We start from the raw sequence: 13,130 nt of genomic DNA, 5'->3' as shown, positions 1-13,130 counted from the left end.
TTGAGCTCTTGTTTTTCTTCCTCATCTGCTAATTCTCATGTCATACTTTCTGGTTGGTCACAACTTTTCATTATCACCAGGTTTCAATGTCATAGCAGCCTGCAAATCTTCTTCCCATTGAAGTCTGTATTGAACTAGCTGCCCTGACTCCCAATAAGGTTGTTCTTCCCCTGAAAGTCATCTTCATTTCTATTGAGAGATAGAGTTTATAGTTAACGTATGATTCAGAAGGTTCTTAGACATTATCATTCTTACTGCCATTTACTTCCCTCAGTCACTTACTTATCTATCCATGCTGTGCCACCATATTCTTCTAGTCAAACAAACTCTCACTTGCAGTTAAAAACTGTTGATGAGTGAATGAGGTGAAAGAATGGCATTCATGCATAAAGCTGTTCAATCTACTAAAGAAATAGTTTTTAGCTTCAATGTACTAATTCTGTCACCCAACAGCAGCATGGAGCTAGCAGCTCATATGCTCTTCTCTCTCAAAATAGTGGAGGCACTAGATTTCACAGACAACTGTCTTTAATCCCTGTAAAAAAGCTGAATGCAGAAAGAGTGATCATAGCTTAGCTTGGAAACAGAGGCATAAAAATATTCTTCAGTTAGTAAGGGCAAGTTATTATCTGCTGCTATTAAAACAGGATTTACTGCACTTTACAATAGCTAGGCTTTGCATGTGGTTCACAGACTAAGCCAAGGTTAGTCAAATTTTGTTTATTTGTTGCACCTTCTGTCCTTTATCATCCTTTTCTTTCTCCCTCCTGCCTCCCTATAACTGGGAAAATATCTACTCACTTGTCTTAAGCAGCTGACATGTTTTTACTGACACAGCATGACCTGTTGCTTTATAAAGAACTTATCACAGCCTCGGGTGCTATTTAAACTGATTGAATCTGGCATGGTCTTGTCTACCTCTTTTTTCTGATAGACCCCAGTTGCCTTAATGACCCAGCTGAATATTAAGGCAGCCTGAAGGCAAGCACTGACATTTTGGCACAGACCAAAAAGGTGGAAATTTAGTTCAAATTATACCTGTGACCACTGACTGTGAAGTTTCTTCTTGCAAAGGCCAACTGTATGTGTAAGACAAGGGAAAGCTAGTTTGGTTTACTATGCCAATGTATTTTAGTTATGACTGCTAGCTTGTTACCATTTTTCTTCTTGTGCAACCCTGGTATCATCCCTCTGATGAATATTCTAAGAAAAGACAGACACCTCTCCCACTGACACAGAACTGCTCTTCAGTTTCACCTGCAGGAAAAACTCTACTAGGTCAGATTTTAATGTGAACATCTCCCTGAATGACTAGAATAAGCTCAGTATGAGCTAGCAATGATCTTCATCCTCACCTGTAATCTCATTGCTTTCATTTACTTAAATCATTTCCAAAAAAGATCCCTTAGGCTCAATTTCAGACTAAAAGGTGCATTTATTTGAAAAAATCTAAGGTTGACTTTGATTTTGCAAAAGGGAAAGAAGTTAACCAAGTACTGACTGCTGGAACTCATCTTTGCTCACAGATGCTTTTGCATGGATGTGTGCCTGGCATAAGAGATGAAGTATGAATGCACACGTTTCCATAGAATGGAAATACAAATGGGGCAAACCAACTTGGAGAGCTTACTGCACCACCATAGTGGGGAAAGGTTTCCTACTGTTCTGCTTGCTTTTACACTAGCACAGCTGCCCTTCTTTAGGAATGGTACTGGTATGGCTTACTCCCTTACTGCCACCAGGTGAGGGTCGCCACCAATGAGTATCAATATTGCTCCAGAGTTAGAAAGGAGAGTCAGGAACAAAAAGGGGCAGTTGTTGTTACCTCACTACACGGCTGATCAACAGATAACTTGTTCTGTGCTCTGTAGGATTTGCAAATGAATGCCACACAATGGCTTTTATATTCTTTTTATCCTTCTTTCTCATGTTCCCAATGCCAACAATTGCTGAAGTGCGTAAAAAACCAGTGTCTTTCCTCATCTTCTCCTGGACAAGTGCTTGTATGACTGGGGTTCTACGTTTGATACATACATGCTTGTTAGGACAGAAGCAGGGGGCAGGTGTCATCTTTATATGCAGAAGAGCAACTGAAATGTAGTGAATGGATGACAGGATGGCTGAGTGCTTGTGGGTCAGGGCAGAGGCCAGCAAGGGTGACATTGTGGGGAATGTTGTTACAGAGCACCTGATCAGGGTCAGGAAGTGGAAGAAGCCTTCTTTAGGCAACTTAAAGAAGTGTCTAGGTCAGATGACCTCTAAAGGTCCCTTCCAGCCCAAAGCATTCTATGATTCTATGACTTCCATATTCAACACCAGGTCTCCAGCAAGTAATCTAGAGTTTTGTTCCTTCCTGTAACTAAACAAGTAACCCACAGTTTCAGTTTATACTACAGGATCACAAAAAAAAAAAAAAGGGTAAATGCTTTCAAGAACTGGAAAAAAACAAGCCCTACAGGTACCATCATCTGTAGCTATAGCTATGTTGTACTCTACAGGTTGGTTCGCAGAACGGTTATTTGAAGACATATAGTATTGAAAACCATGCTGTTGAAAAAGCAGTCTGACAGCATGGACTACTTATCCCCCATTTAGAAACTGAATACGTAGCACTATTTGAGCTCTGGGTACATCTCTCTGGAAACCTATGAATTACATTTTTGGAGATACCTAGTCCTTGTCTTTGACCTTCTGCACAATGATAAATTTCACTCAGTATTCATTGCAGTTGAAATTCAGTCACTTTAAAGTTCACAGAAGGCACTGCAAATAGAATTAGATTAAATTTAAAGAGCATTTGCAGATCCTTTTGGCTACTTTGCTTCACCTGTACATAATATTGGGGGGGAGGGGTGGGGGAGGGAGAGGGGAGGTGGAAATCAAAGAGAAGTTTACACTCAAATGTCCAGACCTTGTAAATACATTGCAACCTGGCTGTGTGTGACGAACTAACTCAAGCTGTCCTAATTATTTACATTAAATACATTAAATAAATCCTACTGAACTGAACTTATCCACGTGTAGAGAAACAATTATTATCGTAAACTATACATCCTCTTTAACGAACAAATATGCATGGCAAAATGCTGCATTTCTGCTTTTTACCTAATAGGGTTCAGGATTGAAAGTAAACTTCCTGAACACGTCGAGTATAATAAATTGCAGACCAGTAGTTTGACACAGCAGATTGTACTAGAGAGAACCACTTCTCTGTGAGCTGATGTCTCTGAAGCGTAAAGTCAGAGATTGTTTTCTTTTTAAAGAAAACTGAGAATGACATTTTTTCCCCATTTTTATATCAGTGATAATCATTCCATTCTAAAATACAGTGTGGAAAATAGCATGGCCTTAGATTAAACTTTTGCAAGATACCTTATACTGGTAAATCCAACCAGAATAGAATTGGTAAGAAAAACTGGGAAGAAGCTGCCGTTCAAATGGACTTTTTACAGTCACTATAAAATGCATATTTGCTTTGCATAGAAAATGACAGTAAATTACTTAATGCAAAAAAGTGTTTCAGTAAACACTGAAGATGGAAAATGTCCCACTGAAGACTAGAGTACTTCCAGGAAGTCCACAGCGTGTGAGTTAACATGAATTAGTATTACTAGAGTAAAAAAATAGCTTTCTCACATAGAGACAGCTTCATACCCTTGTAGACTACTCAAAATGCTTAGCTAGATCAGGCTAGTGCCACTCACAGAAAGCACATTATACTTGTGCAGTCCTTCCTAAGGTATTCAGACACAGAATTCATAAGACCTACTTAAATGTGTAAAACCCATAAGGAATTAAAAGGCACTGACTGAAATGCCATTTCTTCCTTATTCACTGTTACAGAATTTGGTGTGTCCTGAGGAACTCAGGGCAGCAGATTTTTTTAGTTTCACCTTGGTCTGTGTAGCATGGCCTATCTGATTTTGAAGTCACTGTCTAGATAGTGTTTCTGAAGGGGAGTCAACAAGGGCAGATGATCTTCCTTTCTGCAATGGCTGTAGGAAGGGATTTCTACTGCAGCTATTTACACTGGTTTTAGAGCTATTAGTACTTCAACTGACGTAAGTATTAAACACACACATGTATCAACACACACATACAAAATCTCAGACTAGATGGATTCAAGGAATATTACAGACTGAGAACGGGGTATTTGCAGCTCTTCTCTGCTCTGGCCATTATGTCACTTACAAAACACTTTGTTCTGGTGCCTCCATTTCTCTACACTGCAGTGGAGTGAATCCCACTGCAAATAGCTAACCTTTGAGTGATTTTGAATGGAATACTGTTATATAGTTTTCCTGACAATAGAAATCTTGTACATTATTTCTTGCATGCTAATATACCAAGTCTTATACTGAAATATTGTATGTTACTATCAAGGTTTTGATAATAATCAAGCAATCAAGCCATCCATATGTTTCTAAACCCATACTCTATATTCCTGGCACAATTAGCAGGACTTATCTTTGATCTATGTCTTCATTTAATGGTTTTCATGTTATCCTCTGCTGTCTTAATTACTGCAGCAGGTAAAATTTCTGACTACTCTTGGTTTTTACTCACATAAACAGATCATGTATCTTCTAAGGTATCTACAACAGCTACATTATTAGATATTAGATGCATAAAGAGGTAACCATTTTATAAATTCTAGCTGGTATTATGTTTTTCAAAAACACACAGGATACTTTAAAGACCACCTGTTCCTAGCTAATGTAGTTCTGGACATACTTACACTGAACAGAAAAAGCATCTACCCAGTTCCTTGGAAGGGTGATAACAGATGAAATTACAGTTGTCATAGATATAATGAACATTCTGTGGTATTTAGTGAAACACTGAAAGGTAAGTAAAGTATGCCATTAAGTGGAACAAATAAGTTTCCTTCGATAAATTAAGAATCATATGAATCTACCTCATTATCAGTAAGCAGTTTGTGTGTGAGTAACGGTCTGGGTTCTCCTTCAGTGTACTCATAATAGCATTGAGTAATTAGGTTACAGTAGTCCACAGCTATTAAAATAATGTTTTCCCCATTCACAACTTAAATTCTAGATATATGTGAAATGCCATTTTCAATGGTAATGCTATTTGCAACAGACCTGAAGTGCTCACAGGCGTTTAAGTCTTGGATACAGTGACATCAAAGACACATCTAGTCTTTGAAAAGAGATGAATGTTGTTGTATGTCTTATGATTTGGAAGTCGTTACTATCTGCCTTCTGAAAAAGCAGATGTTTTGGGGTATGCCAGCATCTCATCAGTTTAGATTTACACCAGTCTGATGTTCACATCCCTTCCAGGTGTGGACAGATTCAGTGAAGACATCCAACAAATGATGGGCTTCAAGCCAGGCCTCTACTGGAGACTGTGCTGGAAATTTGTTAGCCCTGCTTTTTTATTGGTAAGTGTTGATAATTATTTCATCATGTAAAGAATGCTAGTATGTTGCTCCCTAGAATACACAGTAGGTACCGAGAGCAAAATACTCATTGCTATGCCTGATGTTGTCAGGATAAATAGAAGACACTCCAATACAATTCTTTTTTTCTCCTCAGTGGCATTGGATATATTTTGTATAATATACTTCAGTTGTGAAAGAGAAGCTAATTGTGGCTATGGTCATCTTCTCTTCCTTCACTCTAGCAGGATTTAAAGAAAGCAGCTTTTCTTAGGGAACACTGAACACTTAGGCAGTACCCTCCCTGTCCCCCCAGCATTTATGTGTATTAAATATAAATCATTCTGTTGCAAAAATAAACTAACCAGGGATAAGAGATTGTGTTAGCAAGAATTTATTTTTCATTGGAGGATATCAAGATCCATGAATTGTGGAATGACACCTTAGAATAGCTAATATGCAACTACACCTAGTAATTAGCTATGCAAAACACTGAAGGGATGTATTAAATATACCTTGTAAGCTGCTTGATGTGAAAAACAAGTGCTTCATTACATTTGGGGAAAAAAAATCCCAGAGTGTGAATTTGGTTGTTTTGCGTAAAGGATAGGTTCAGAACTAAACTACACTTTTATATTGGGATCTTTTCCTATGCATATTAGTAAATCAAAAGGTCGGGATTAATAATTTGGAAATATGACCTCGCTATGATTTTAGGAGACTATTAATTGCGTTAAAGCTGTGCATTCTTAAAGCAGTACTGGTATTCCAAAGACACACTGGGTAGGCTTTTATGACAGCTCTCAGGTCCACTTTTTTTTTTTTTTTTTTTACTTATATATAAAAGTTTCTGGCCCCGATTTATCAGTAAGCGCCTACCAAACATGTATTAATTATCCTTTTAAACACTGTTCTATAAGAAGCTTGTATGGAACTATATCCTGCAGCACTTCAAGCAGGCTGACTCAAACAGAACAAAAAATGCTGCACCAAGCATCCTTAGGTTTTGCACTTTAGGAGACTGCTGAAAATTTAGATTTTACAAAGCAGAGTTCTAGCAAGCTAGCTCAAGAAAGCTGAAGTGATTATCTGTCTAACCTTCAGGAAGCTTAAAACTTCTTGGTGAAATAGCCCCAATACCTTCCTACCGAAGCCTAGAAACATAAGGGTCAGAATGAGTAGGTAATGCATCTTTCAGCCATCACAATGCACAGATTTTTTTCCAGCTGGAAGTGCTCAACTTGGAACATATCAACTTAATTACTGGGTACCAATATATTTTAAAACCCATGGGAATGATATCACACTGGATAGGGGACATTGGGCAGTTTTGTTACAGCTATACATTTTCTCAATTTTCTAAAAGGCAACATGGACATTACAATCTTGATTTATAGGGGAAAAGTAAATACAGTTTACTTTCTTACAACCTATCTATTGGGTTCATTATTCAATACATTAATAAAATAAAGCATATTGCATCAAATTGACCAAAATGGTTTAACTTAGTAAGTTATAAGCGAAAACTATACAGATGGTCACTAGCATGAAAAAGGTAGTCCACCATTAGCCTACATAATTTAAAACTACAAATTCTAGAAATTTGTGATCTAAGAAACAGCATTTTTATACCACCTGTATGACGCATACAAACTGCCTCACCAGACGAGACTGAGACCATAAGCATAGTGAATCTAATTTAAAAAAAAAAAAAAAACAAAAAAACCCACACCCCAAACAACCCCACCAGATATAGTTTCTTTGATATATATATAGTTTGGGATAATTTAGAAAAGGCTATAAAATTGTCAGACTTCAGTATAATTCTTGCTCTAACAATCCCTTGTGTGCTCAGTGCAAGGTGGCCCCTGTTTGGGACTAGTATTGTATTACAGCACTTCCTAATGATAAATACAAGTCTCTATAAGATAAAGGTAAGTTGGGGTTGGCCAGGTATCTGGTATTAGGAAATAGCTCCTTGAAGCTTCTTCTCCATACTGTCTGCAGCTATGTACATCATCCGAAGAAAAATCTCCAAATGGAATTAGTATTTTTCTAACTGGATTTCACACTATCAGCTTCCTTTAACCCACACCATTACTCTCCTTCTGTAGCCTTTGAAACCCTAGGCTCAAAATACTCTAATTTGAAATTGATATATGGGGCAGAATGTATAGGCCCAGAGAACCAAATCAAGGAACTCTGCATATTACACAATCCATATGGATTTAACAGGAGGGAAATAGGGTGGTGCCCCACTCTTCCCTTCTTGCACCTAGTACTGGACAGGGTAACACAGCAGGAGAAAAAAAAAAACAAAACCAAAAAACCACAACTTTGTTTTCCAGGCCGTAAGGCTGCTGACCTTTCCTCAGTAAATGTATCATGCTAGAGTTTGCATCATACCTCTCATTGAAAAATGGGTACAAAACATCTAAATGAAGCCTAATGCCTCTGGGAAACAAAGAAGGGAAAAACAATAGATCCTGCAGAGGTTTTTCTTGACTACAGAATCCATTTTTGTATTTGTAACATTAGTTTAAATGAGGCAGTAGCAGACGACAACTTGATCTTCCCGCCAAAGTATCAAATAATCTGTATCCAGAGTAGCTAAATAAACCGTTAATACTAGTAAATGCATCAAGAACTTCAACAGTTTAAGCAGTAAGAGGCACAAAGTAAATAGGATGAATGTAATCGGTAAAGCTGGGTTGAAATATACCTTAGAGTGGCTGCCTATAAAACACATGAAACTGGTTTTCCACTAAGTTTCCACTAAGTTTTTCCACTAAGTTTCTTCATCTCAAAACTGTGGTTAATTTTATTCTTTCTTCCCTAGTTTGTCGTGATAGTCAGCATAATAAATTTCAAACCTCTGACCTACGATGACTACACCTTCCCTCTCTGGGCAAATCGCATTGGCTGGGGAATAGCATTATCTTCAATGATACTTGTGCCTGCCTACATTATCTATAAATTTATGAATGTGCGTGGGACCTTTAAAGAAGTAAGTGGAACACTAATAAAATGTCATGAAATGTTGCTATGAAATTAAATGGCTGGATCTAGGTTGGCAGTTTGTTTCTGTTACTCCCAAAACTTATTACTTATGAGTGACCTTTTGGATCCAACCATTGGATGGATTGGAGTTTGGAGGTAGGATTACTGCATGCTGTTTGAGTTTCTACATAGAAATTAGCTTTCCAGAAAGCACCATGATAATTCTGAAATATTATTTTTGATGCATGTAATTAATCCAACTGATGAGATAATTTTTTTCCTTATTAACAAACAAATATACAAATTATGGTATCTCCATATTCAGCTCTGAGTTATGGTCTTCACACAGCTCTACCTAAACAGAGTTCAGTTCAAGGTATGTTTTATCACTCTGTACTGGAGTGCTGTAAACTGTTATTTGTACAAAGTTAATTCAGACCTTTTCTATCCTAGCATTATAAGAGTCTCTAAACACATATCCACATACTGGGAGGGTGAGATGTGCCCCCAAAGTAGCCCTGTGTTCAGGACAGCCTTTGTTCATTTAATGAGCATCCAGAAAGGACAGAAGAAATACTTTACTGGGTCACAGCAATAGCTCCATTTAGCCCAGTATTCTGTCTTCAACAGCAGCCACTTTGTATTTGATTTTCTGTCAAATATGCATCCTTATCCTCTATTTACTGGAATTATTTCAACATTCTGCCAAGGCTAGAATTAATGCAGCTCTTTCTATTGTGTTCATCACTAATATCACAATGCTTGAAGAAACTTAATAGACCAAGGTGCTGAAATAGATCTGGAAATCCAGAAACAATTCTGATATAGGCACCACTTATGGTCTCATCTAGCCTGTGCTTTTTAACTGCTTCAGTAAAAGCATTCCGCACTACATAAACCCACTTCATGCATAATATGCCTGGTTTGTGCACTGAATAAAGCAGAACCTGAGGGAGAAACAATTTGTGAACATCTTACTGACTGGATGATCTTAAAGGTCTTTTCCAACCTAAACGATTCTATGATTCTATTCTAATGATTTGCCTAACAGCAAGAAGTTTAACATTGCAACCTTAACAGTGTTCTTTTAACTTTGTTTATATGTTTGTGTAATATTAATATATTAATTCTATTTTAAAAAACCTGTTTCTATGGGAAAAAAAAATGCATCCATATTTCCTTACATTCTCCCCCCCTGTACTTTTCTTTATTTATCAGTTCAAAGTGGCAGCATAGGATTAAGGCTCACTATCATATTAATTCTAACATTACATTAATTTTACTATCACTGTCATAGTAAATTATCTATAGTCTTAAAACCTCTAATGGTTCTCAGAAGTAAGACTCCTCACCACTACACAGCATCAATTTTTGTCCTGTCACATGTCATAGTTATATAACCTAATCCAGACTGACTTGCACCTAGAGTTGTATTGCTCTCCTTTCCCACAGCTAGAGTTACACAATGGTGTAGCAAGATATTGACGCTCTTAGGCAAATCACTGAACCACCAACACAGAGAATTAAGCAGAAAATAGGGTCTCGCCCTTTACCTACACAGGGCACGTTCCCCTCACATTAACCAGGCAGGCCCAAAAGGATAAATGCCTTGTTTCTGAAACATTAGTCACCTCACTTAATGTTCATCTCAAAAAGGCACCCCAAAGTGTGAACTCCTCTTCACCCGCACCGTTTTCGTCAGCTCCAACATCTCAATGTTGTGCACAATTTCTAGCTCTCATTTCCAGCAATTCTGTAAGCCCTTTGATTTGTTCCATTCCTGGGGGGTTACAAACTAGTAGCATCTAAGTGTCAAAGAATAACTTGTACTGGCCCAACAGGCTTTTGCCAGCTTGCACAAGTTTGCTGATACCGGGACACAGAAGCCTTTGGCCAAAACCCACATTTGCTCATTCATTTTGTAGTGTTAGCAAGTTATAGTTTGTGTCTTTTACAGCTCTGGCGGACAGCAACTCTTCAGTCTCCCCATGAGAAATATAGCAAAAGGCTAGTATATTAGATCCAAATAACTATCATAAAGTATGATGCCCTAAATTGTGGCTCTTAAAAGTATGGGGAAAGGTATGCTCTTAGTTTAATGGGAACTCCTTAAGTTGATTGAAAGTTCGTGATAAACAAAAATCTACATGTGATCCCAAATGGCACAGCATAGGGTAAACAAGGGACATGAGCTGGGAAATAGTCAGTACCTCCTTCCTCTCCCACTGGGACTAGTCAACCTCATTACAGCACTGACAGAAAAGTGTGAATTTAGGGGATCTAAGGCCTGTGATGCCAACTTGTTCCTGATGTTCTTTTCCATATGCACTTGCTAAATATTTGGACTCAGTATTTGCATAAACTTTCTACTGTTGCTTCTTATATTAAATGCTAATACCAAGGGGCTTATAACAAGCTTGTTCTCTCAGTGACTAAGGTAAAGGCACATGATGCAGTGATATTAAAGATTTAAGTTACCGTTTTAAATAAAGTTCATGCTACTTCCCCGTTATAGATTGGGGATTACAGACATAATCCCACTTCATATGGCTGACTTTTTCCTCTTCTTCCCATCTGGTTTAGAGACTAGCTTACTGCATCACACCTGAAAATGAGCACCAACTCGTGGCCCAAGGAAATGTCAGGCAGTTTAAGGTTTGTACTCCTTTCACCATGCTTCCTCTCCTGATACTAACCCTTTCCTGTCCATAGCAACAACTACAGGTTTGCACCTATCTCCTCATAGTGGATACCTTTGCAGGTCTGTGGTTCTTTTTTTCTGCCAGCATGACAGGATGCAGAAGGCTCAGTGCCATACACATCAACTCTGTTGGAAGGCTTTTGGCACCTTCCTTCCTCAACTAAACAGAACCCACAATTTTACGGATCACTTGAATCCAGTATTTTAGGTTGTATCTGAATATAGTAAGATCTCACCAAGAGATGAAGGTATTTCCAGACTATCAAGTGCATTTGAACAGGTCATAGCCTCAGTTACTGCACAGCGATCTGAAGTCATGTTTCCTAAACTCCAATTACGTACCACAACACATGGTAAACAGCGAAACAAATACCCATTGTCAGAGCTTAGACATAATGGCCATGATGAAATAATGTGCTAGGTTATGTGGAATAGGCTTTCCCCACAGGCCTACGGTTGATTGAAAACACTGCTGGAGACTTCTTAAGCAGCCATGAAAAATGTGCTATAGGATTCCAAACACTGCTTTCCTTTTAGCAAATAAAATGAGCTTATTGAAATTAAGTCCTTTTTGTAGAAGATAAAAAGGATGCAAATATGAAGCTTGTTACACTTATCAGCATTCATGCTGGACCACATTCTGTCTTCAAAGTTGAAAGCAACTAGAATTATGCGCATCATCTCAAAACATGACCCAGATTTTATAGCAGTGGTTTGTATGTTGGTATTGAAAAAAGAAATTTGCCTTTTGCTTACTCTGAAAAATACTGTTTGAAGTATAATTTTGAATTTTAAAGGAAACAATCCAAGCGTAGATTTATGGGATGCAGAGTGGAAGCAGGAAGAAAAGGCTTCCTGTTTAATGACCACAACTTATTTGATGTGGTGAAGAATATGTAGTAGCACAGCACCTCTTCCTGCCTTCTCTTTCCCCTATTCCTGCCCTCAGTTGTCTGAAGATTTAACGTTCCAGCTGTACGTAATAACTTGATTCTTCCAGAGGCAGATGTTCCTGTGTGAATGGGCTATAAACAGCCATTCCTACACAGTACCAGTCTTCTGAACCCAAATCTATAATGGCAAAAATGAAGCAAATGAATTTCACTTAAATTAGAAAAGATTGTACTCAGAAGTATATTCCTAATGATACCTCATACCATGTCAAACACTAGGGTGTATTAATTTGTTGCTGTCTTCAAAAAAAAGCTAGGAATAGCCTTGTTATTGCTAAAGCGTACTTACTTATTTGTTCATGATGTTAAAGTTCGTAAACAAAACACTGACTACCATAACCAAACAAGTACAAAAATTTTCTTCTCATATATGTTTGGCAGTTCTGAATTTTAAAACTGAACTGAGAGCTGACTAAATAGCATTTATGTTCAGCACCTTTCTTACTGCAAACTGGAATCCACAGAAATTTAGTTATAATCTATCTGTTACTTTGAAACCTCTTTGTAACTCTAGATTTGCCAACTAATGTATTTCAAACATCTCTCACTATCATAATTTTAATCAATAATGTTATTAAACAAATACTTCTGTTCCCTTACAGCTTCAACACTGGCTAACAATATGACAACCAACAGGTTGAGGAAAAAGCCAATATGGTAAGCTAAACTGGGAATACAGAAAAGTCAAGTTCAAAGCTCCCTTGATTATGCTTGGACCAGGCTGGCTCAGAGCTTATCTACTGACTCTTTGAGGGAAGACATCTGCTCTCTGTTCTCAATGCCTCCCTTCTATTACTTGGCTTCAAACGATCTTTAAAGACTCTGTTTAATTTTTCTTATATCCTTTGGTGCCATGAAATCCCTACATGACCAAAACTTGTGAGTTTTGCTATTGGCAGAAGTGGAGGAGGGGGGAGCAGAGAAAAAAAGCAATCAACATAAGTTAAATGCTCTTTTATCGTGAAGAAGTGAATTAAACTTTTCTGACAGTAATAATTACTTCAGATATTCATGCCACGACCTATTTTAAACCAACAACACCTGAACATTCTTAGATCTAAGGAAAGAGTAC

General features: G+C 37.8%; 1 protein-coding gene across 1 annotated transcript in view; it reads left to right on the top strand.

Annotated features, from left to right (window-relative positions):
• Positions 1-12,684, top strand: part of SLC6A2 (solute carrier family 6 member 2) — a 71,291-nt gene extending 58,607 nt beyond the window's left edge. Inside the window, 4 exon segments of the mRNA XM_075714909.1 lie at positions 5,307-5,407; positions 8,244-8,411; positions 10,988-11,059; positions 12,661-12,684. Coding sequence (XP_075571024.1) covers positions 5,307-5,407; positions 8,244-8,411; positions 10,988-11,059; positions 12,661-12,684 — 365 coding nt within the window.
• The last annotated feature ends 446 nt before the right edge of the window (positions 12,685-13,130 follow it).

Source organism: Pelecanus crispus, chromosome 8 (assembly GCF_030463565.1).
Source record: "Pelecanus crispus isolate bPelCri1 chromosome 8, bPelCri1.pri, whole genome shotgun sequence".
Classification (NCBI taxonomy): domain Eukaryota; kingdom Metazoa; phylum Chordata; class Aves; order Pelecaniformes; family Pelecanidae; genus Pelecanus; species Pelecanus crispus.
The sequence above is the reverse complement of the archived record's forward strand: the minus strand, read 5'-3'. Positions and strand labels throughout refer to the sequence as shown.